At 43.9% G+C, this 25,417-nt stretch overlaps 1 protein-coding gene across 2 annotated transcripts in view; it reads right to left on the bottom strand.

Annotated features, from left to right (window-relative positions):
• MRPS18C (mitochondrial ribosomal protein S18C) overlaps positions 1–25,417 on the bottom strand; it is a 455,587-nt gene that overhangs the window by 100,371 nt on the left and 329,799 nt on the right. For both annotated transcript variants that reach the window (XM_044059296.1, XM_044059297.1), the window contains exon 4: positions 16,860–16,917. In XM_044059296.1, coding sequence (XP_043915231.1) covers positions 16,860–16,917 — 58 coding nt within the window. The remainder of the gene's footprint in view (positions 1–16,859; positions 16,918–25,417) is intronic.

Here is a 25,417-nt window from a genome sequence, read left to right as displayed (position 1 = left end):
CTCACCTCTTACTACATTTGAAAAATATGGACTGGCTCTACCCATTCTTAACACCGAAAGGCCAGACATACCCTTCACTAGATCTTCCTCTTTATAAGTTATTTCCATAAATCGGTTAAATAAATCATTAAGTGCAATATCAAAACCTTCATCTGAGGGATTGTAAGGTGAGGCTCTCATAACTTGACCCTTCACTATATTTCTAAACATATACCCAGGATGCATACTATATGTCTATGCAGGACAGTATTCCGATGGCATACACCTGTATACACCTGTAAAAAATAAAAGTTATGTTCTTACCATAACGTTCCATGTTAGTTGTCTTCTTCTCGCCTTCTTCTTGCTGGATGGGTTCGGAGCCGACCTTGGCTCCGACTCGGCCACTCTAAAAGCTCGAGTTGGTTCCACCGCTCGAGGCTCCCCTATATCCCACAATGCTAGTGAGTTACCTCAGATCTCGTTTGTAAGCTAGGCCCAGCCTATAATAGTAATAGAATAACTAGTAACAAAGTCCACCTCTATAAACAAGGGAGAAGAGAAGGGTGACCTACATCCTGATCCAGGAAATATGCACAGCAGAGCATATACCTAAAGTACAGAGGTGGTAGAAAGAGAGGTCACAATCAAAAACTCCTCTAGGTCTGTCCAGGCCAGGGAAGGAGGGTGGGAAAGAAGGCGAGAAGACAACTAACATGGAACTTTATGGTAAGAACATAACTTCTATATGTTAAGTTGTCTATCTCGCCTTCATTCTTGCTGGATGGGACCGCGTCCCTAGCACCTTGTCCCGGTGGCCTAACGGAACAGACTCTTGAGAACAGTGGAACCAAAGTTAGCTCTATGTCTAGAGGCTAAATCCAGCTTATAATGAGAAATGAAAGTGTGAGGAGTAGCCCAAGTAGCCGCTGCACAAATGGTGTCAATAGGCAGTCTATCTTGGAAAGCTATAGAAGTAGCCAAAGCTCTGGTAGAATGGGCTTTAGGTTTGCTAGGCAGCTTTTGGTGTCTAATTTCATAAACAAGGGAGATCAGAGATGTTAGCCATCTGGATAATGATACCTTTGAAACTGAACGTCCCTTTCTGCCTTCTGCATAAGAGACGAACAGCTGGTCAGATTTTCTGAATTGTTTTGTTCTATCCAAATAGTACCTTAACTGACGAACATCTAGCCAATGCAATCTTTGTTCAGATCTGTTAGAATATTCTGGAAAAACACCGGAGGTCAATGCTTTGATTTAGGTTAGCCGAGGAAGCTATTTTGGTAAAAAGGACGGGTTGGTTCAGAAGATACTCTGTCCTTATAGAACAACAGATAAGGAGGTCGACAGCTGAGTGCATGAAGTTCTGAAACTCTTCTAGCTGAAGTAATAGCTACTAGAAAGAGAGTCTTCCATGATAGTAATTTTAAAGAACAGGAGGCTGCAGGTTCGAAAGGAGAGAGAATTAAAGAACTGAGAACTAAATTTAGGTCCCAAGGAGGAGGAGGATTTCTTACCGGAGGTCTGAGTAAAAACTCCTTTCAAAAAGCTTTGCAAAGCTTGTGGGACATGATGGCAGAATCTGAAATGCCCACATGAAAGTTAGAAATAGCTGCCAATTGAACTTTAAGAGTAGAAGGAGATGAACCTGCATGGAAGAGTTCAGCTAGGAAATCAAGGACCATTTGGATGGAAGCAGTGAAAGGATCTATGTCCCTTCCTTGAGCCCAATAGGCTAAACGTTTCCACTTACTCAAATAAATCTTCTGAGTGGAAGATTTATGGGAAGCTATCAAAATATCTCTAACAGAGTGAGATATTTGAGGAAGCCTGGCTAAGGTTGGAATTGGAGGAACCAAGCAGTGAGGTTCAGGGAGGGAAGGGAGCGATGAAACTGACCCGACTGATGGATCAAAAGATCTGGAACTAGGTCCAGATGCCAAGGTCGCTCCAACAGAAACTGATGTAGAAAGGGGAACCAAACCTGTCGAGGCCAGTGAGCAATGAGGATCAATGAAGCCTTCTGAGCGATAGCTTTCTGTATCACTTGAGAGATTAGTGGGAAGGGGAAATGCATACAGAAGTCCCGGGCCAAACTTGGACTAGAGCGCCTCTGCTGGGTTGGCCTGGTAACGGGAAAAGGGTGAAAAAATCTCTGCACTTGCTGTTTTGGGGAGTAGCAAAAAGGTCGCAGCAAGGCTGGCCCCACTTGAGAAAAATTTCTCTCACAACAGAGTCTTTCAGAGACCACTCGTGAGGCATGAGGATAGCTCTGCTCAACTTGTCCGCGATTTGATTGGACTTCCCGGGGATGTGCGTTGCTATCAGAAAACGCTGAGAAGAAATCGCCCATTGCCACAGTCTGAGTGCTTCGACACAGGGGGTAGGACCTGGTTCCGCCTTGTTTGTTGATATACCACACTACAGACATATTGTCCGTCTGGATTGCTATCGTTCCCAAGGGAAGAGAGTCTTGAAGGGCTTGCAACGCTAAAAGCACTGCTCTCATCTCTAGAACATTTATGTGCAAGTGGCATTCGTCTGGTTGCCATGTGCCCTGGACAGTTCTGCCCTGATAATGCCCCCCCCCCACCCGATCAGGGAGGCGTCCGTTGTCAGAGTAGCAACCGGAGGAAGGAACAAAGGGTTTTCCCAATAAGAGCTGAGGGAAGACATCCACCACAGAAGATGATTTCTGCATGTTTGCGTGATCATAATGGTGTGAGACATTGGAAGTTGCTGGTATGACCATTGCGCGAAAAGCGTCCATTGAAGGATTCTCATGTGGAATCTGGCTAATGGAAGCAGAGGTATGGCAGCCGCCATAATCCCCAACACTTTCAGAACTAGCCTGGCTTTGATTCTGTTGCTGCTGAAGAGGAGCGAGACTATTTTGTGTATGTCTGTTATTCTCTGATCTGTTAGTCTCGCAGACATGTTGACTGTGTCTAGATTTGCCTATGAAGGTAATAGTACGACAAGGCGACAAAACAGACTTTTCGAATTTATTGAAATGCCTAAATTTCGGCAAGCGAAAGGTGTAGTCCCTGGCCATTAGAAGAAGATGCTTGGTGGGAGCTGTGAGGAGCCAGTCGTCCAAACATGGAAACACCTGGAATCCTTGTCGTCTCAGGTGAGAAGCTACCACTGCCATGCATTTGGTAAACACCGGGGGGCAGTGGTGAGACCAAAGGGCAGGGCCCTGAATTGAAAATGACTGGTTCCCAGCCTGAAGCGGAGGAATCTTCTGAGCCGCTTTTCATTTTATGTGATAGTACGCATCCTGAAGATCTATAGAGCACATCCAGCTTCCCTTTCCCAAAGGGGAAGGATGGACTGCAGCGTGACCATCCGAAATCTTGTTTTCTTGACTGACTTGTTCAAGATACTGAGATCCAAAATTGGTCTCCAGTCCCTGTTTTCTTTGGAACTAAAAAGAACCTGGAGTAGATTCCGGATCCTTGCTGGTCTGCTGGAACTGGCTGAATTGTTTTGCAAGCAGCTTTGAAATTTCCAAAGCTGCAAGATCCCTTTGAGCTGGTGGAACATCTGGAAGGGATTTTTGATTGGTTTGGAATGCGATAGAAGGGAATGGAATAGCCTTCGAAATGATGGACTGTACCCATTTGTCTTGAGTCAGGATAGCCAGGCTTTGGGTACAGTGACAATCTTCCCCGACTGCCTCAAGGTAGGCAGTCGGGCAACACCTCAGGGATGCTGAAAAGGCTTATCAGAGAAGACTTCCGATTGCCCTGGTTTTATGGACCCCCTGCCTCTAGGGCGTCTACCATTATTGTTCCCCTCTGCCTCTGGCGGGAACCGACTTTGTCGCCAGGCTAAGTCCCTTGAGATTGTTTGTGGAACCACATTTTCCCACTTTTCTGGCCTTTGGGGTAAGGCCTAGAAGGAGTAGAAAACGGACTCCACGGCAGAAAGAGTCTTGCCATCTGTCTCGCACCTAGTCAAAGTTTCTTTCACTTGAGGACCAAAGAGATGATCCATCAAACGGGAATTAGTGAAATACGCTTTAAAGGGGTCCGCAGTTGCATAACCGCATCCAGGCGTGCCTGTAAGGCCACACCTGTCCCTGGCCCTGCTCGCTCCATCAGCCGCATAAGAAAGTAGGCATGGAGGAGTTAGCTATGGAGTTCAGGGTAGCCAGCTGAGTGTTCATCTTGTCCTGAAACCCGCAGCTGTAGGATCCTTCAACATATCACTCGCTTCCTTGATCAAGTCCTTTGAAGACGAGTAAAATGGCATAGGTAGTTCAGCGAACGCATTGTAAAGGTCGCTGACGAGAACATGCGCTTCCATCTGTCCATAGACCTGGATTCCTTGTTAGGTGGATGGACAGGCACCGAAGGATCAGCTAGTTCCTTCTTGGTGGCAGCAGCTACCACCATAGCATCCACAGAAACACCTTTGTGAGAAATTGCTTGTCAGTTGGTGCTGTTATAAATTTGGAGGGTCTCCTGGGGTAGGGTCCACTGAATCAGGAGCCGCCCAGGCCTCTTTGCAACCACCTGCATGAGGGGATCAAAGGGGGACACCCAGGAGGTGGAAGGGCGAGAGCCAAACGCCTCAAGATACACAGATTCATCCTCCAAGGGTTAAGGGATGGCCAATTTCCCTCTGTTTCAGGATCTCTAGAATGTCTGCGAAGAGACATCTTCAGAAGGGGAACGTGGGGAACCCTCGAATCCTCTAAATCTGTGTCAGAGGTGACAGACTCAGGTGAGTCTAAGTGCTTCCTCTTACACTTTCTCTTCCTAGGGGCTCCCTGCCAATTCAGGAGAGGCCTCGAAGAGGATGAGATCCCCACAGGGGATTCTTGAGGAGCTTGCTCTCTGCGGTCTGGGATGAGGGAGTGAGTCGACATAACCAAAGGCACCGGTGGGAGGCGGACGGAGCCGACTGTGGAGTGGAACAAGGTTCCAACACACTCCGCATGACCTCGAATGCACCCCTGTCAGGTAGAGCCAGAGGTCCCGCCCGAGAAGCTGAGAACCTCCCTCGGCACCGACAGAGATGGCTCGAGGCCGATGTCGGAGCCGAACTCACCAGCGCCAAAGCACCGAGAGGAAGAGGGGGGTCGGACAAGGGTCCGATGCCACTCACCCTCGAGCACGAGGAAGCCCGCGCCGAGATTCTTCAAAGGAAGAAATCGGAGCCGACGACGGAGCGAAGACAAATGTATCGGCTCCACGCTACCACAGTCTCGGTTCCGCGCCGCCCGAGCTCAAAGGAGTCGGAGGAGGAATATTTATTGGAACAAGCAGAGGCATTGACTGCTGAGACGGACTCTGGAGCACTTGAGCCAGTGCCTAGGACTTCAAAAGTCTACTCACTACCCACTGGAAGTCGTGATCTGAGAGCCTCGATGACCTGGAGGAGTGAGATCTATGGCTCCGCTCAGACAGCAGGGGAGACGCTGGAGCCGAATGAACGGAGCCAAGGGACGGTGACCTCGATCTCTTTCTAGATGTCGGCCCGATGGTATGATCGAGCCGACCCATGACTCTAAAGCCTCGGCCCGGCCGGAGCCGAGGAAACCACTGAAACAGCAGTCAAAGACTCATCGGCTCCAGCCGAGCCGATGAAGCAGTAGGCTTCAAGCCTTAGGCCTCGACTCTGAAGCTGGAGCAGAGGTCTTAGAAGCCTTGGAAGGTTTCCCAGAAGACACAGGAAGGGAACCTTCAGGCTTAATTAAACCGCTCAAAATGAGTTTATTTTTTCTCTCCTGCAGGACTCTAGGGCTGAAGCCATGGCATACAGCACAAGAGTCCTGCAGGTAAAGGTCCCAGGCAGTACACACAAGAAGTGTGACCGTCTGTCAGAGACATTTTCTGACAGCACGAGTCACACGTCTTGAAGCCTGAGACCTTTGTATCCTTGGACATACTCAAGGAACCAAGTGTAATCACACACAAAACAGACACACACAGCTCACACTGATAGGAATAAAAGGCAATTATTTAAAACTAAAGGTAAGTTAATAAAAATCCTAAGTAAAACACATACACACTTCTAAGGAAAGGGAAGGAAGGGCCCGAAGGCCTTAGGGAAGAACTAAGTGTTCTTTATAAAAGGAGGGGGCTGGATAAAGATAGTAAGGGATAACAAGTCCACTACACTAAGTGGGAAAGAATTTTACACTAAACTAGCCTAAGTTTAAAGAATTTAAACTAGTCTAAACTTTCACTAACCTGGAGCCGGTAGAAAACACACCTCAATCGCTGTAGCGGCAAACGAGATCTGAGGTAACTCACGCCTGGCATTGTGGGATATAGGGGGAGCCTCGAGCCGGTGGAACCAACTCTCGAGCTTTTAGAGTGGCAGTGGAGCCGAGGTCGGCTCCGAACCCATCCAGCAAGAATGAAGGCGAGATAGACAACTTAACATGTACAGTTTTGTACCTACCATAAATGTAGATGTCCGAACAGGATAGCATCTGCAGTCATAACAAATGGGTTGTCCTGTCGTCAGGCAGCCCTTCGGTCGGCCGGATTCCAAAGTCTGGGTCCGGCTTCGCTGATGTCGCACTTCACCCGACGTCATCTCTGCTGGTCTGGTATAAAGGCATCAGCCGATGCCATTTTCCTCAGTGTTTCTTGCCCCAGATGCCAGTTGCCCTCTTGGAAAGCTAAATTTTGGATAAATGCCAATGTTTCCAAAATAGTAGAAGGCAAACACAAAAAATAAGTATGTATGTACATATATACAAACAAATACACCATAAGAGACCCCCAGCTAGCTATTAGGAGGTACATACCCTAGGAGTACCACAGAGGGAAGGCGGTGGGTAATCCTGACTGCAGATGCTATCCTGTTCGACATCTACATTTATGGTAGGTACAAAACTGTACTATGTCCTTCAAGGATGCATCTGCAGTCATAACAAATGGGTAGAATACCATAGCCAAACTAGGGGAGGAGGAAGAAGAATTATGGTGTAGTTAGGATCCCTTGCAATACAGCAGTGGCAAACCCTGCTCGGGATCTAGAGTATAGAGGTAAATTGTAATGCTTGGCAAATGTATGCACGGAGGTCCAAGTAGCCTCAATAATGTCCTTGGTTGCTACTCCTCGTAAGAAAGCTGTGGTAGTGGCTGTAGCCCTTGTAGAATGAGGTCTTATGTTCTGTGGAATTGGTTTTCCATGGTAGGAGTAACAGAATCTTATGCAATTTCCTATCCATTTGGAGATTGTCTGTTTGGAAATTGCTTTTCCTTCCCTTCCTGTTGCATAGGCTACTAAAAGCTGGTCAGTTTTTCTGTTACTTTTGGTTCTGTCCAGGTAGTAGCGTAACTGTCTATGTACATCCAAGGTATGCAGCAGTCTTTCCCCTGTTCTGTGGATTGGGAAAGAAGGTAGGTAGGTGGATTGCCTGGTTTAAAGACACTCTGGATACCACCTTAGGCATAAATGTAGGATTAGTTCTCATGGACACTCTATCTTGATGGAAGATTAGGAAGGGCTGTACTGCCATTAAGGCCTGTAGTTCGAAACCCTCCTTGCTGAAGTAATTGCCAGTAGGAAAGCAGTTTTCCATGATAGGTGTTGAAGATCTGCTGTTGCTGCTGGTTCAAATGGAGGAAGTGTCAATTTTTCTAGCACAAAGTTCAAGTCCCATGCTGGTAATGGTGGTTTCCTAGGAGGTTTTACATTCTTGATCCCTGAGGAACTGCCTGAGTAGAGGATGAAAAGACAGGTTGATCGAGGCTGTATTCTGGAAATAGCTGATGCATGTATCTTGATGGAGGAATAGGACAGGCCTGTATGTAGAAGCTCTGCCAAGTACTCCAGGATGTTAGCAATATCTATGTTCGACACATCTTTTCCTCTTTCAGTACTCCAAATGACAAACCTTTTCCATTTTCCTGCATAGTTCCTTCTTGTTGAAGGTCAGCGGGCTTCAAGGATAATGTCTTTAACCCTTTGGGATAAGTCTGTTAGTTGCTGTTATGTGATGTTCCAGGCAGTCAGTTGCAAGGTTTTTAGGTTTGGGTGCATGATGTTGTAATTGTTCTGCGTTAACATCAAAGGCATCAGGGGTATTGACCACATTCTCCCCTGAGACATGCTCCTCAGCAATGGATACCAGTGTTGTCTTGGCCAATTCGGAGCTATCAGAATTATCCTTGGACGTTCCTCTTTGATTTTCAGTAGTACCTTGTACATCAAAGGAAGAGGTGGGAATGCATATGCTGTCAGGCCTTTCCAACTGAAGGATAGAGAGTCCACCTTCCATGCACGTGGGTGGTATGTCCTTGTGCAGAATCTTTTGAGCTGGTGATTGAGTGGGGATGCGAATAGGTCTATTTGTGGCATTCCTCATTTCTTTGTGATGGCCTTGAAGGTGTCCGGGTGTAGCATCCATTCGTGAGCATCCGAGGTGGTTCTGCTTAACATGTCTGCTAGGGTGTTTTCTTTTCCCGGCACAAATATTGCCTGTAACTGGATGTTGTAGCTCAGACCATATTCCAAAGGTCCAGAGTCATTCTGCATAGGGGGTATGAATGAGTGCCTCCCTGTTTGTTGATGTACCACATGACTGTGGTGTTGTCTGTCCTTATCATTAAATGGCCTTCTTTGAGGAATGGTCTGAATTTCTGGATTGCTAGTTTTACTGCCAGCATTTCTTTTTGGTTTATGTGCAGGTGCAGCTGGTCTGGAGTCCACAATCCTTGTATGCATTTGTCCAACATGTGCCCCCAGCCTAGGTCTGAGGCGTTGTGATGGTTTGGTTTGCTTGAAAGTTGTGGAAGGGCAAGCCTGGGTTTGACTGGCATGCTTGAGCCCACCATAGGAACTCTTGTTTCAGGCATGGGATTAGTGGAATTTCGGTTTCTAAGCTGTGCCTGTGTTGAGACCATAAATTCTTTAGGTACCACTGTAGCTTTCTCATATGCAGTCTGGCATGGGGACCAGGATTATGCATGATGCCATGAAGCCCAAGGCCTGCAGTACTTTTCTTGCTGTTAGTTTGTTCTGCTTTGTTAATGCCAAGAAGTAAAGAGGGAGTTCTTGTTTTTCTGCAGTTAGGAATGCCATTTGTTTTACTGTGTCCAATTCCGCACCCAAGAATGTTCTTGTCTGGGATGGTATCAGTCTTCACTTTTTTTAAATTGACTGTGTATCCCAGGGCTTGTAGTAAGCAAATGACTCTTTGTAAATCTGTTGCCAGCTTGCTTTTGTTGTCCGCTTGTAACAGGCAGTCGTCCAGGTATGGATAAATTTGGATTCCCTGTAGCCTGCAATGAGCGATTACTGATGCCAGGCATTTTGTGAATACTCTGGGCAGTAGATAAGCCAAAGGGCAATGCTGAGAATTGATAATGCTCTGATCCTGCAAGAAATCTGAGGTATCTTCTGCAATTTGGTCGTATGGGGACGTGCAGGTATGCCTCCTTGAGATCTAGAGTTACCAGCCAACACTCCTTGCCCAGCATGGGAAGAAGTTGCTGTAGGGTCAGCATTTTGAATTTTGGGACAATGATGTATGTGTTTAAGATGGACAGGTCGAGAATAGGTCTCCAACTTTTCTCTTTTCTTGGTACTAGGAAGAGTCTGGAGTAGAATCCTTTGCCCTGTTCTGTTATTGGTACTCTTTCCACAGCTCTCATCTTTGTTAATTCAGCTATCTGCTTTAGAGCTTCTGTTTTTTGATTTGGAGGTAGGTTTGGCATTCCTCTTTTTACTTGTAAGGTGTGGAAGTGGAACCTGTAGCCTTGGTCTATGGTTTGCAAAATCCACTTGTCTTTTGTGATATAGTGCCAATTTTTCGAAAATAAGGCTAACTTTCCGCCTAAAGGGGCTGCTATTTGCTCCCTGGTAGGCGTGTCAGCCAAGTCACTGTGATTGTCCTGTTGCAGTGGCAGTGGTTGTGTCTGTGCCTCTGGTTATTGCCTTGCCACTGGCGTCCTCTGTAGGCACCTCCTCTGGATTGATTTCTGCCCCTAGAGCGTCTATTCCTGCCTCTGAGATTTTGAGGAGTCTGGAAAGGACCAATTTTGGCAGGCCAGTTCCTGCTAAACCTTGGGGGCTGAACCTGTAAGAAATCCTTAACTGTTTGTACAGATTTTGCCTTCTCTTCCATTTTCTTCATTACTTGCTGAGCAGGGGTACCAAATAGACTGGCCTTATCCATAGGAGCATCTAACAGCTTTGCTTTAACATGATCCGCAAGACCTGTTCTTTCAACCATGCATGCCTTCTTATCACTGTGCCAGTCATGGCTGATCTAAATGAAGCCTCCAGTGCATCATAGCCACATTTTAAAGAATGGTTACTAACCTGCTGAATGTTATTCACCATTTCTAAAACATATTTCTTATCTAAGGAGTCATCAGAGGACAGCTTCTTAGTTAACTGATCAAGCATAGACTCTTGGTATTGGATCATATGAAACTGACAGTTTAAAGCTCTAGCTGAGAGAGTAGCAGAGGTGTAAACTTTTTCCCCATCTCTAAGGACCTGGATTCCCTTTCAGAAGGGAGAGGGTTTTTGATGAGGTCGGCTACTGCCTTAGGCCCCTGGGATATAGTCTCAGGATCTGCAAGTGGGGCCTTGTATAGGTGGTGATGAGTGTCTGGCACCCTGCAAAATCTATCTGGTTTGGCAGGGGCTGGAGGTAAAGTATCAGGAGCAGTGCAAACATCATTAAATGCATCATCCACAACAGGCAGAACTGGAGGTATAGCTAAGGGCCTATGTTGTGGTAAGTGCAGAAAGGACCTAAGCCTTTTCTTGAATCTGAGAAATCTTGTCCCTGCCATTGGAATTGTTCTCTCATGGCATGTAAGGTTTCCCCAAAGGAAAATTCCTCTGGTGGAGAGGCAGATGGAATGGATTCTTCAGCATCGGAATCTTCATAAGTAGAAAAAGGAGCCTCTGGCTGATCTGTAATGTCTGAGTCATCAAGAATCATCAGAGGACACTGGCTCGGGGGGCTCTGCTCTAGGTCTCTTTTCTGGAGGCTGAGAGGCCCTGTCTGGGTGAGATTGGGATCCCCTAATTAAGGAGATTAAATCCTCTGCCAGAGTAAGCATTTGTGAACTAGAAGAGGGCCTGTGTGAGGGGGGCTTAACAGGCACTGATTTAACAGTTTTAGCTGCTTTAGCCCTGGCAAAGGCCTTTATAGACATGGCTGCAGGAGGCCTAGCAGCACCACGTGCTGGGGTAGAGACATCCAAAGGGATGGTGTCTGATAATTCACTAGGAACCACAGTAGTAGGCAAAACTTCAGAGGCCAATTCAAATAAGGTAGCAGGAGCCTCGGTAGTAGTTATGGATTCGGCTGAAGATTGACCCGTTTTCTCGGTTTCGGCCGAAACAGAGACACTCGCGGCTTGCTTAACCGTGGTTTCGGCCGAAACCGCGGACCGCGAGTGTCGGTCTTTTTCTTTGCGTTTTTAACAATTTGGGTAGTCGGAGGATCCGACGGCATAATGTACGCAAAATCTGAGCCGAAAAACTGTTCAGCAAACTCCGACCGACGCCGCGTTCGTCGTTGAAGGAAGCACAGGCTAAACAGGCTGCTACGTCGTGGTCTGGGCCTAAACAAGGTAGGCAGTAAGAGTGGAAATCTTTATGAGGTATTTGTTTCCCACAAGTTAAACAGTTATTTACTTTTTCTGACATCGGCTGAGGCAAGAAAGAGTCCCCAACGGGTACTTAGCTTTTAGAAGTCTTCAAGTAGTATTCGTAGTAGTAATCTCTGGATCTGACCGACCGGCACTTGCGAACAGCTTCTGCTTCGGCACCACGCAAGAAAGACTGGGAAAATGGCCGGCTGATGCCTTTATACCCGAAGACCAGCAGAGATGACGTTGGGTGAAGTCGACATCAGAAGCCGGACCCAGACTTTGGAATCTGGCCGACCGAAGGGCTGCCTGACGACAGGACAACCCATTTGTTATGACTGCAGATGCATCCTTGAAGGACATCATTTGTTAACCTCTCTACATAGACATCAAGAAAGGATATCCATCTGTCAGAGAATTCATAACTAAATTTCAAATATGGGGATAGTCCATTAACACGATCCATAAATATAAATCAATTCCTCTTCTGTGCCTTTCCAAATGAGGAAGATATCGTCCACAAACCGCCTATAAAAAGAAATATTTAAAGAGAACTCATCCAATTTAAACAAAAGTTCTGCTTCCCATGCAGCCATAAACAGGTTGGCGTAGCTACTGGCACAAGATGTGCCCATAGCCAAGCCATCCTTCTGCAGGTAACACTGTGAACCAAAACAAAAAACATTGTTCTCTAATACCATCTCCAGAAATAGAACCAAAAGGTCCATTCTGGGACCACTAAATTCAGTGTGATGTCTCAAGTAATCATGGATTCTCTCAATACCTTCCTCATTCGGAATCACAGTAAATAGGGAATTGACATCTAAAGTTGCCATTATAAAAGGGCACTGAGTTGGTACTGTCCTCATACACTCATGCAAATCCAAGAGAAATTGTTTAGTATCCCTAAGTATATAGGGATTAGTATCCACAACTGGACGCAGAAATCTCTCAACATAAATAGAGAAAGGTTCCGTCGACCACCCCCCTACCAGCAACAATAGGCCTCAAAGGGGGAACACGCCCATCCTTATGGATCTTAGGAAGGCCCTGAATTACAGGTAAGAGGGGGTCATTAACGAACAGATACTCATATAATTCCTCAGTAATAACGTGATTCTTAAGAAGATCATCCAACATCCCATGTATCCTATATACATGATTGCTAATTGTGTCCTGTTCAATTGCACAATAAAACCTTTCATTTCCCAACAGAGAATGCTTGGAAAAAATCAGTAGGCCTAGAAACACTCTGCCAAACTACAGATGGTTATCAGAGTTATAATTTAAAGACAACACAGAAACAAAAATGATGAGAAAGTCCACAGCCTGACGCTGAAGTTAATGGCAAAGCTGTCAAACCAATATTCTATATTTATTGTGGAGAAGATTCATAGAATAAATTGCAGATAACTTCATGGGACACAGTCAGAACCACATTAAGATACGCAACTAGGAATATCACAATCAGTCCTACTTTATGCAAAGAGACTGAATACTGCAAAAGTAAACAGCTGTAGGAAGAAACTCCTAAAGTTAAATAAAGCTCTAGTACAGCATGAACCTCAAAGGGACAATCAGATGTCCAGTATTATTAATTCTATTAAATTCTACTGATATTTTCGATCCCTAAAAAAAGTCATATTAAAACTCATTAACACCTACAACTCTATTTCAAGCAATTCCACTTAAAAAGTAGCTTACACTGTCATAATACTCTTTTTTTCCTTAATCAAGCAACTCACCAATTACTGATAAAAACATGAAATGGCAGGTCTTGAGGAACAAGATGACACAGAGTATGCTTATCTAGGATGTACTAGTGGCAGCAGACCACTGTTACTTAAAAATGTTTTTATATTTACACGAATATTTTCACAAACAAAAGAGCTACATGTTATTTAGAACTACATCGTGAAATATCGTGGAAGACCAAATATACATGCTGTCAATGTCTAATACTATTACTAGCTGTTTATTTAGCATTGAAAAATATTCATTATTTTTTTCATTGGCAATCTAAACGCATAACAATAACATGGTAGCAAATGAAATCTTGTAATGTAAATTGTACATCACAAGAGATACTGAGGTGTTTAAACTATTATGCACATGGTTTTCATTTTTCATGTTTCTGTAAGTCTCAAAAAGAAAGGATTCCAAGATTTTTTTTTGCAATCATATAATCTGGATAAACAAAAGTGCTGCTGATGCTATGGGCCAAAGCTGTTTTCAAAGATGTGAAAAGTTGTTTTACATAGATGCTTTTGAGCTGCAAGTAGCAAGACAACTACTGTGTGACTGCAATATATTTTGGATTAGATGTCCTCATTTAATGTGTGGATACTTCAAATAGTATTTATTTTTGCACTTTTATTTCAATTTTTGTTTTAAAGTTCTTGGCAAAGTCTGGTCAGGAAAAGAATCAGTTTTTGTTCACTGATTAAAATGAATTACATCTAGCTAATTAGTGGGAGGGGCTAAACAGTAGGATTATTACTTAAGGTATTAAGTTGCATTTTATTTAACTGCAGGTGTGACTGCAGTGGAGTTTGGATGGGATTTCTCTCATAACGTTTATATACTTCCATTATTTTAAATTCTGTTCTACCTTAAGTTTATATTAGAGTTCCAGAAGTTCTTGGCTAGGATCAGTTAGAAAAAAATGTCTTTTTCATTCACCAATTAAAAAGGGATTAAATGTAGCAAATTAGCAGAAGCTGAGAAGTAGGCTCTTATTTGGGATATTTAGTTACAGATGCTGTGGTGCAGCGGTTAGCGTTGTCACCTCACAGGAAGAGGTTCTCAAGTTTGATTCTCTTCTGGAGCGCCTTCTGTGTGGAGTCTATGTCCTCCCTGTGGTCGAGTGCCGTTTGAAAGACATGCAGGTAGGTGCGTGCGCGAATGGGTGTGCCTTCTTTGAATCTTTGGCGTCGGACTGGCACCTCAGCACCATAAAAATCCACTGCCGATCATTAACAGACTGGAGTTCTGCTATGGCGACCCCTAACTGGGAAAAGCCGAAAGACCATTAATAGTTACAGATGTGAGACTTCTGGTGGCATGAGACTACATTGGATTTTGGACTGGGTTTCTTTACATTTTATTGAGTTAATGCTTTTACCTCAATATGTTGCCAAAATCAAAAACAATCTCACCGTAAAGTCAGCATTGAAACCATCTCACAGTAAACTTCCAGGTGTTATAATAGATGATAATCTCAAATACGAACATTATATACTGCACACCATTAAATCTACACACCAGAAAGTAGGCTACCTTTATAGGACCAATTGATTTCTTACAGATACTGCAAGAAAATCTGTAGCCATCACCTTCTTATTCCCAATTCTCTTGCATGCTGTTCCTATCCTAACAAACAAACAATATTCAAAGAAACTTACAATGTTGTTGTATCTTTTGTCTTTTCCCGGTTAGGGGTCGCCACAGCGGAACTCTGGTCCACTAATGATTGGCAGTAGATTTTTACGTACTGAGTTGCCAGCCCTAACGTACAACCTTCAACGAAGGTTGGCCCATTCACACATCTCCACACAGAAGACGATTTAGCTGAGAATTGAACAGGACAACGTCTTACTGTGAGGCGACAATGCTACGCCCCCTGCTACAATAAAACAGTTAAATTTGCTATCCTTCTCCATCACAAGACCCACCATTGTCATAGCTTAAAGCAATTAAACAGGCTTGAAATGCACAACTACCCAACACATTCACAACTAATTACAGCACACAAACTCATTCATCATCCAGAAAAACGTCCTGCACTACAAAACGTATTCCTCTCCTTCTGTCCAGCAAGGGACCTCCGTCCTAGTAACAAATTCTTACTACTCACAAATAAGTCAAATAATGTTGCAGGAGACTTGCTTTACTCCCAATACATACTAAACTCTGGAATAGTATCCACACAAATAAAACTCTGAAAAACTCAATAGTTTTAAACCACTGCTTAAATATCTTAACCAATCCTGGTCCTGCACATGCTCATCACCAGGTTAAGACTTGTACTCGCTGTAGAATACTTTCCTTATACATAATACTATCAAACTCTCTCTGAAATGACAACATTTTATACATAACTGCTGCCTGTTCAATCCATTAAGTTGCACATGGGCTTTCTCTTTAGTAACTTCTATCTCTATGAAAACTTAATTTATAAATATAACTACTGCATGTGTATAAATGTAAACAGAACTACTCTGTGTTTAACTGGAACTAAGTAATGCAATGCAGCCAAACGGAGCTTTTCTCCCTGGGCGCCCGCTGAAAATGGGTATTATCCAGTCAGACTTCCCCAGTAAACAAAGGCAAACACATAAATAAATACTCCTTTAATTATGTTAATTTATTTTAAATTTTGTTTTACCTTAATTTATTTTTCTTGGGTTTTTAAACATTCTAGGCCAAGGTCAGTTAGAAAAAAAATCCCTTTCTATTCACTAGCTGAAAATGAATTAAATCTAGCTGATTAGAGGGAATAGCTGAGGAGTGGGACTTCTCATGTACGGTACCTAGCTGTATTTTTATTTAATTGCAAGTGGTGTGAGACTATTGCTGATATATGATTTTGCACTAGACTTTGGATTGGCTTTCTTCATTTAAGGTTTGGGCACTTCCATGTTTGAATTTTGCTCTTGAATGGCTTTTATTTTATTCGGTTTTAACTTTAGTTAAATTAGTCTTAGGAAAAAAAAAACATTTACGGATTGAAAAGGAATTAAAATCTAATTAGTCTGAGGAGCTGAGAAGTAGGATTTTTTGTGGTATCTAGCTGCAAAAGTCAATAAAGGAAGTAACTAAACCTTAAATGAAGAAATACATTATATTGTCTTTCCAAGCTAAATGCATCAGCAAGAGTTTTACTTCCTACAAATACAAGTCATCAACTAAATGTTGCATGTGTTAACACCTTACACTGAAAATTAACATGTGATAAAGTAGTAGTGAAACTACAAAGAAACTGTTCTTCTAAAGAAATTGTATTGATTATTTGTAATGTTCTGTAGCTTTATGCAAATCATTGTCATACCTACCATGATATCATTATGTAGGTGCGGTTAAAGAGAAAAAAACGGAGTAAACAGTGAAATTAAACAAAACATACTATATTTTTTTGCAAAATCATTTTCAGCTTTACCATGAGGAGTACAACAAGGAATAAAAGTAAAGCAAAGACCATTCAGAACATGACCAATGCACCTGCAACAAAGCCCAGTGTGCTTACAATAATTAGGTATACCCAAATTATGCTGATATTCTTCAGTAACTTACCCGTTATGCGTCTACCATAAATGCGGCCACTATATGGAGAAACAAATTGGGAAAGCAGCTGCAAATAAATAGAAAAAAATAAGTTCTTTCTTCACCTACACCTTTACAATACCTACAGTATCAAACTCTGCCCAACTTCTCCAACACTCTTCTCATATACCTCACAAGGCATTATTGGTCGTATCTGAGTATGAAATCTAGACAGCAGTGGAGACTAGCTTACAACTGGAGTATGTGTTAAGAAATTTATTTGCAGTTCTCTCACAAACATTGCAATTGCAAGTACTCTTATTATTTCTTAAGTCACAACAAAACATTCCAAAGCAAATGTACATTTTTCCAGTCTCGCTAATTCTGCCAACCTAATCTTTCTTCCATCGGTAAGGTTAATGAGAAACTGGAATATACACGATAGTCACGTTTCACTTGTGACATCCTCAAATATGTACCAATCTTGCTTTAAATCTTGACCGCCCCTGGGAGTGGTTAATGACCTCTTTATGGCAAGAAACAAAACGGCTAAGAAATACAGTTATTATAAGAGATCTTAAGACAGATCACTGTAACAATACATTTTTATATTAGTTTACTCACCTTTTTCCAAGATCTGACTGCATTTCTAGTAGTAGCTCTAGTCCCTGCAAAAATTAATGCAGATCTCATCCCTATAAAGGTGTTGATTCAAGCAGTACAAGACCCTAAATAGGTGTTTATTGCTCTCTTCAGTTCAAGCTAGATGTTCCACAGGAAGTACGCTAGCAATAGGCAAGGTACAGTGTTGCAAACAGCATCTAATTTCCCAAAAGAATATAATAACTACTTGCAATATTACATCACAGTACGTTTTAATGTTGGTGACCTCTCCTTGCGGTACAGCTGTGTGAGCTTAACTACAATAACTGCAGATGTTCAAACTCGGGTCAATGCTACACTATAATTCCTTACTCATGGTAAATAACCACAGGCAGACAGTCTGCTACTTTCTGGTTTGACTTGTAGAGTTTTCAGATGACTTCGGTGTGGAGGAAGTCTCCCCCAGTCTGAGACATTGGGTGATGCACAGCTAAGAATAAATATCCCATGTCACCTTCAGTTTTTCTGTCTGCCTGCCACCACCAAATGTGCCTAATTATGGGGTAAAGAACTACTGAACCATGTCCTTGTCTCTCAAACCCTTGTGAACCTAAATGGCAGTTAATTCCTGTCCTCAGAGTATAGGATATCACACTCTAATATGCTGAGGATTTCATCATCAAAGCTGGTGGTCAATGTCAAAAATTACCGTAACTCTCTTTTAAAGGAGGAATGTAAAAATTGGTACATAAGGTTTATGGTCTCATTCTTCCAGTAAAAGGACTAAACTTGTAGACTTTACATTTGCAACAATTTACCATTTTCCTATACAACTGCACAGACTATCACAAACAAACAAAAATAAGGTACATCAAATACTAGGATAGGATAACAGTGTTAAATCCATACTGACTTTAGGAACCACTGAAAATTCCTCATATGGAGTCTGGCAAGAGAAGCATATGGATGCTGGAAGCCAAGTAACCCAGAGCCCTTAGAAACCCCCGGGCCAAAACTGAAATCTGAAGAAGGGATCAAAATAGGCAATTAGAATCAGAGCCTTGGGTGGTGTCAGGAAAGCCAGTGTGTAAGAGTGGTCTGGATCCCAAACATGAGAAAAACATAATCCTGAGAAGGAGTCAGGAAGGATTTCTGGAAATTTACCATAAACCCTAGGCTTTGCAAGAGGCAAACAGCATAGTGGAGCAGTTGAATCAAGGTCCTAGAGGAGGAAGCCTGAATGAGCAGGTTGTTCAGGTAAAAAAAGAAGTTATGTACTTACCATAATGTTCCATCTGAGTAGGTAACTTCATTTGTCAGCAACCTGTGGGTATCGAATCTGAATCGGATCCGAGCCGGCAGCTTTATTCAGCTAAGATCAGAGCTCCAAGCTCCTCCCTCTTACCCATAACCCCCTGCCATCCTCAGTCCTCAGATCGAGTTTGCTTAGCCTTATAACCTACTACAATCAAGATCAACTAAACATCCTAACCTGATGTCATCTGGTACAGAGAACACAAGGTCCTAAAAAGACGAGCTACAGGTTAGGGGGATGGAGGGGGGGGGTTGGTTGCTGACAAATTAAGTTACCTACTCAGATGGAACGTTATGGTAAGTACATAACTTCTTTATCTGAAGTAGTTAACTTAATTTGTTCATCAACCTGTGGGACAGAGTCCCCAGCTACCTAAACTTGGGAGGTCCTCATGGAAGAATATTCCAGAGCACTGCAGAGCCAAAGGACACCCTTCCTCTGGAAATTAAATCCAGCTTGTAATGCGTAATAAAGGCATGGGATGAAGCCCAAGTGGCTGCAGAACAAATATCATCCAAAGACACCCTGGACCAAAAGGCAGCAGAAGTTGAAATCGATCGAGTAGAATGGGCGTGAACTTCAACAGGTTCTGGTCGGCCAGAACTCTTATATGCAAGAAGTATACATTGTGAAATCCATCTGGACAATGTAGCTTTTGACACGGGTTTACCTAAAAAGGGTTTTGCAAAGGATACAAGGAGTTGCTCAGATTTTCTATGACCAGCAGTCCTGTGTAAGTAGAACCTCAACTGTCTTGTGCACATCTAAAGAGTGTAATTTGTATTCACCTTTGTTTTGATAATTCGGGAAAAACACTGGCAAACTGATAGATTAATGTTGGACTCAGAGGCGACTTTAGGTAAGAAGGAGGGATTGGTCCTGAGGGAAACTCTATCTTTATGGAAGACCAGATATGGAGGTTTGGCGCAAAGGGCTTGAAGCTCTGAAACCCTTCTGGCCGAAGTGATGGCAATGAGAAAGGCCGTCTTCCAAGATAAGTATTTAAGATCCACCAAAGCTGCAGGTTCAAAGGTTGGGGGGGGGCAATAAGAGCCTGAAGAACAAGGGTTAATTCACACGGAGGGACTGCATCCTTCACAGGAGGCCTTAACAAGAAAGTACCCTTAATGAAAGTTTTGCAGATCTTGGAAGAAGCTAATGAACAGAGATCACTTCCCACATGAAAGTGTGAAATTACTGCTAATTGGACTTTGACAGTGGAGAAGCTGGCACCTTGATCGAATAGGTGCGACAAAAACTCTAATACAGCTGGTATCGGGGCTGTAAAGGGGTCCCTATGTCTATGCTCCGCCCAGATTGAAAAACGTTTCCATTTGCTCTTATAGACCTTCCTGGTAGAAGGTTTATGAGTGGCTACTAGAATAGCTTTGACAGAAGAGGAGATACCGGGAGTCCTAGCTATGATTGGAACTGGATCAACCAAGCTGTGAGCTTGAGATTGTCCAGGTTTGGAGTTGTCAATTCCAGGGGGTGAGAAATCAGATCCGGAGTGGGATCCAGAATCCATGGCGGATTGACCAGATGAGGCCATAGGCAAAGGAACCATGTTTGACGAGGCCAGAATGGAGCTATGAGGATCATTCTGCTCCTCAACTGATGAGCTTTCTGCAAGAATCTTACCATGAGGGGAAGAGGTGGATAAGCATAAAGTAGACCGGATGGCCAAGCATGGACTAGAGCGTCTCTGGGGGATTCCCCTGGTGGGGAAGTAGAGCTGGCACATGCTGCACTTCACGTTCGAAGGCGACGCAAAAAGATCGCAGCAAGGTTGACCCCACTTGAGGAAGATCTGCTTCGCTACTCTCGGGTTCAGAGACCACTCGTAAGGTGAGAGGATGGTTAGACTCAGCTTGTCCGCCAAAATGTTGGACCGACCCGGAATGTGCGTTGCTATGAGAAAGCGGTTGGTGGAGATCGCCCATTCCCAAACTCTCATGGCCTCTCGACACAACGGATAGGATCTGGTTCCTCCCTGTTTGTTGATATACCAGACTACAGACATGTTGTCTGACTGAATCGCAATTGTCCCTAAGGGAAGAAGGGCCTGGAGTGCTTGCAATGCTAACATCACCGCCCTCATCTCTAGGACATTGATGTGCAACAAGGTCTCTGAGTGTGTCCACGTGCCTTGGATGGTTCTGCCCATGCAGTGCCCCCCCCCACCAAGGCGAGAAGCATCCGTGGTCACCGTGGCTTGGGGTGGGGTCATAGAAAAGGGACGCCCTTCCCAGAGATCCGAGGAGTGGATCCACCAGAGTAGGGACCTCCTGCAAGCACTGTTGAGGGGAATAGTCATACTTAGCGGATGTTGCAGGATAGACCATTGGACCTGCAATGTCCATTGCAGGACCCTCATGTTTAGATGAGCGAATGGTGAAAGATTGATGGCAGCCGCCATGGAACCTAGTGCCCTCAGGACCAATTCTGCTGGGGGGGCCTGGGGATTGTAGGAGAGCCATCACATGGAATGTCAAGGTTCGAAGCCTGTCCGGAGTTAGGAAGGCCCTCAAGAGGTTTGCATCTGTCCTGGCCCCTATGAAATCTAAGGTCTGAGTTGGCTGAAGGGAGGATTTCTTGAGATCGATAGAAATTCCCAGATGAGACCAAGTGAAGGAAGTAATTCCTGGCTGAACAGAGTAGATCCCTTTTGGGGGCAGTCAAGAGCCAGTCATCTAGGTACGGAAAGACCTGCATCCCCTGAAGCCTCAGGTGGGCCGCTACAACTGCCATCACTTTGATGAACACCCTGGGGGGGGGGGGCTGTGGTAAGACCAAAGGGAAGGACCCTGAACCGAGTGACTGGGTCCCAGCCGGAAGCGGAGAAACCTCCTGGATAGTCTGTCCATTAAAATGTGGTAGTACGCATCCTTGAGGTCTACAGAGCACATCCAGTCGTTCTCCTGTAGGAGTGGGAGAATGGACTGAATGGTGACCATCCGGAATTTTTATTTGGCGACCGATAGGGTCAGAAGGGAACAACACTCGCTCATTAACAATTAAACTAAAAACTAGGTAAAAAACAGAGGTAATTTTCTTCAAAAACTCACGAAACCCTAGGCCTGGAACTCGTTCTAGTTGCTTGAATAAGCCGCGGCAAACTAGATCTGAGGACTGAGGAGGATTGCAGGGGGTTATGGGTAAGAGAGAGGAGCTTGGAACTTAGCTGAATAAAGCTGCCGGCTCGGATCCGATTCGGATCAGATACCCACAGGTTGATGAACAAATGAAGTTAACTACTTCAGATATGAAGTTATGTACTTACCATAATGTCCCATCTGTGTTGTCCATTTTCATTCTTCTTCAACATATGGGTTCGGATCAGATACTCTTATCCAACTCAGCTGATATTCTAGCTCCTGGCCAACAATAAACTCTCTTTCTCCTTTCCTACCCATAATGTACCACTCCCAACATCCCTCAGATCTTGTTTGCAGGATGACGTGAAGACCATAAAGAATTGTCATAATTAGAGTTCAACACATGGGACATGTGGTGCCCCAAGAATTTCATTCATCTAGAATTCACCTGTAATAAATGGAGCGGGACAGAGGGTAGGGAACTGAGGAAGAAAGAAAATGGACAACGCAGATGTAATGTTATGGTAAGTATGCAACTTATTTACAGTTATGTACGTACCATAACTTGGCATCTGTGTTATCTGTAGTTTCCTGTGAAGGAAAGGTTAGTTTGCTGTTATTTTTTGTATTTCTGTATTGCCTTTCTATATTTTGAATACTGTAGTTTGTTTTCTTTACCTTGTGTTTTGCTTGCATTCTGTTTTAACAGCATATTAAAACTTCAAAAGAGACCACAGCTCTCTCTGTTCTGAGTCAGGCAGAATTTTTCCCTCCCTCCTACCCATTTAAGTTGTCTTGTTAAATACCACTGTCTTTCTAGTTGCCCGCCTCTTATGTTAATCTGACCATATATCTCATTTCTCTCTACTTTCACTGGCTTATGTGAGTAATCACAAAACCATCACTTTTGAAATCCCACCCCTTCAATTATTTAAATTTATTGGCCATCCTACAGTATTTCATAGTACCAAAATACAAAAGTAACCACCCTTTCAGTCCATCTTGCTGTTTTAAAAATAGTAACTCTCCACTAAACCTTAACTTTTTAAACAGGTAAAACTCTATCTAACTTCTCTAGTGCACACTGCAGAGTGCATTCTTTTCAATCTTACCTTTAAGCATCCCTGTTACTAGCACTTTCTCTAATACCTAAAAAGATCATCTCTACTTGACTCCAAGTAGACTTTTCTCTATCTGTTAAACCTAGCACTTGCTCCTACAGTACTTATTACCTTGATACGGCACTCTTATAGATAGCACCCCAAAAGGCAAACCCCATTTCTCGGTCACCCACATCCCCGGAATCTCTTTTAAAGTTTTTGTCTAGTCCTTCTAGCATGTCGAGGGATCAGTTGCTAGTGTCCTCTCCTGCTCAGCTGGTGAACCTGGGAATATTGAGGCAATGTTACAATTGCCTCATGTACACAACAACCCTCTCCTCCTCCCACAAAACACAAATACATGCGAGAGATGCAACTATACGGCCAAACTGGAGGCTGAGCTCTCTCAACATAGGACTGGCAAGACCAGTCAGGAGGAGAAGGTTACCACACACACTATAGACCCAGTCTCACATAGTACCATCACAACCTCAAATCATACACATAAACACACAAAGACATACTCGTGGCTCTGATCAAAAATCTACCAAAACAGCAGAGGCCACCAAAGCAGACACCCAAACAACCACCACCTCAGAACACAACACCTGCAACACATAGACCTCACAGTCAGAGTGTCAAACAGTCACAGCAAACACAATGCCAGACACACTAGTCATTGGTGACTCCATAGTCAGATACACTGATGTCCCGCTCACCAGACTGAGTAAGGAGAAGGTCACAGTAAGCTGCCTGTCGGCTAGAATCCACCACATAACGCAAGCACTCAGGTCTCTCAACAGCAGGTACAAATAAGACTCAGTCATTGTCCACGCTGGTGTAAACGACCTGAGACGTACCTTGGACTACATGAAAAGAGACATTGAGGAGCTCTCTGATTATGTAGCCCAGGCAGGTATGACCCTGACCTTGAGCAGTATCCTACCTTCACCAAGAATGATGCCACAATACAGAGATAAGATGATCAGCTTTAACAATTGGCTTAAACTCTGGTGTCATTCAAAGGGGATCCAATGTCTGTCTGCCTGGGATGACATGCTGGACAAGCCACGCTGTTTCAAGGCGGCTTGCACCTGTCACCCCTAGGATTCGGATATTGGCAAAGGCTCTTGCCACCCCATAGTGCCTTTTTAGGCAAGGCTCAAATTCTAAACCTACCACCCTAGAACACAAAAAGGAAAAAACTAAGGGTAATGCTGCTCAATGCCAGAAGTCTAAATCTCAAAATGCACTACTCGAGCCTTCTCAGTATGGAGAACATCGATGTCTGTGCAGTGACAGAAACCTGGTTCAAGGCTCCTGAGAGCACCCCAGCACTATCAGGTTTTACCTCTTATCATGCCCGCCCCAAAATCCGGACAATACCAAGAAAGGAGGGGTATCCATATTCATCAAGGACACCCACACCTCAAGACTGATGCATCGGAGACCATCCAGGTGCAATTAACCATAGGCAAGACTGCTCTGCAAATTGTAGCATGTTACAGGCCACCCTCACAAACTCAGGAACCTCACATGGCCTTCCTGAAAACACTAGAGGGATAAATGTATCACCAAACACCATCATACTAGGTGACTTCAATTATCCTAATATAGACTGGGAACACTACTCAAGCCCAAACACCCTAGCCCAAAAGTTCCTGGAATTCATAAACTCAAATGCCATGGAACAACTAGTCACCATCCCCACAAGAGGAGAAAACATACTTGATCTCATCATCACGAACATGGGAGCACAATGTTCAACACCGCGAGTATACCCCTCACTGGTGAGATCAGATCACAAACTAATCTCGCTGGAGGTCCTCATCCCACCCCACCTGAAATAAAAAGACCACAGTAAAGAACTTCACTTCACACTTCTAAAGACTAGTGTGGTCTCCTTTAAGGCCCCCGAGCCGGCGGAAACAGTACTCAAGCCGCTGAATCACTTACAAATGCCTTCTACCAGCACCTGCAGGACTGCAAGGATAAGGCAATCCCAAGCAAAACAAAGACTCTTTGTACCAAAGGCCAGTCTGGTGGACCCCAGCCATAAACAAACTCTACAACAAAAGGAGGAAGCTACTACAAGATAGAGCAAAATCCTTAAAAGGTAAGACACCCTTGATCACTATAAGTAAAAACTAAGAGCTCTCATAAAATCATCCAAAGCAAATTTTGAGAGAAAAATAGCTAAAGACTCAAAAGACAATCATAAGGCTTTCTTTAGCTATGTTAGAAACCTGGGAGGAAACTCCCAGATATGCTCATAACTAGTTCAAAATGATGTGAAGATTACTGATCCTACAGACATTGCCAACATACTGGCTGACAGGTTCAGTGCAAACTTCCCAAAGGAGAGATATCTATACCTTGCAGCCCCCAAACATCTCAGTGAGAACTGCACTCTCCAACGCTTAAAACACAGCATCCATGGGACCTGATGGTGTCCCCGGCTGTGTGCTCCAC

The sequence above is a fragment of the Protopterus annectens genome, chromosome 17.part0 (genome assembly GCF_019279795.1).
Source record: "Protopterus annectens isolate FY-2018-M chromosome 17.part0, PAN1.0, whole genome shotgun sequence".
NCBI lineage: Eukaryota > Metazoa > Chordata > Ceratodontiformes > Protopteridae > Protopterus > Protopterus annectens.
Note: the sequence above shows the minus strand (reverse complement) of the source record. Positions and strands in the feature narration are given on the sequence as shown.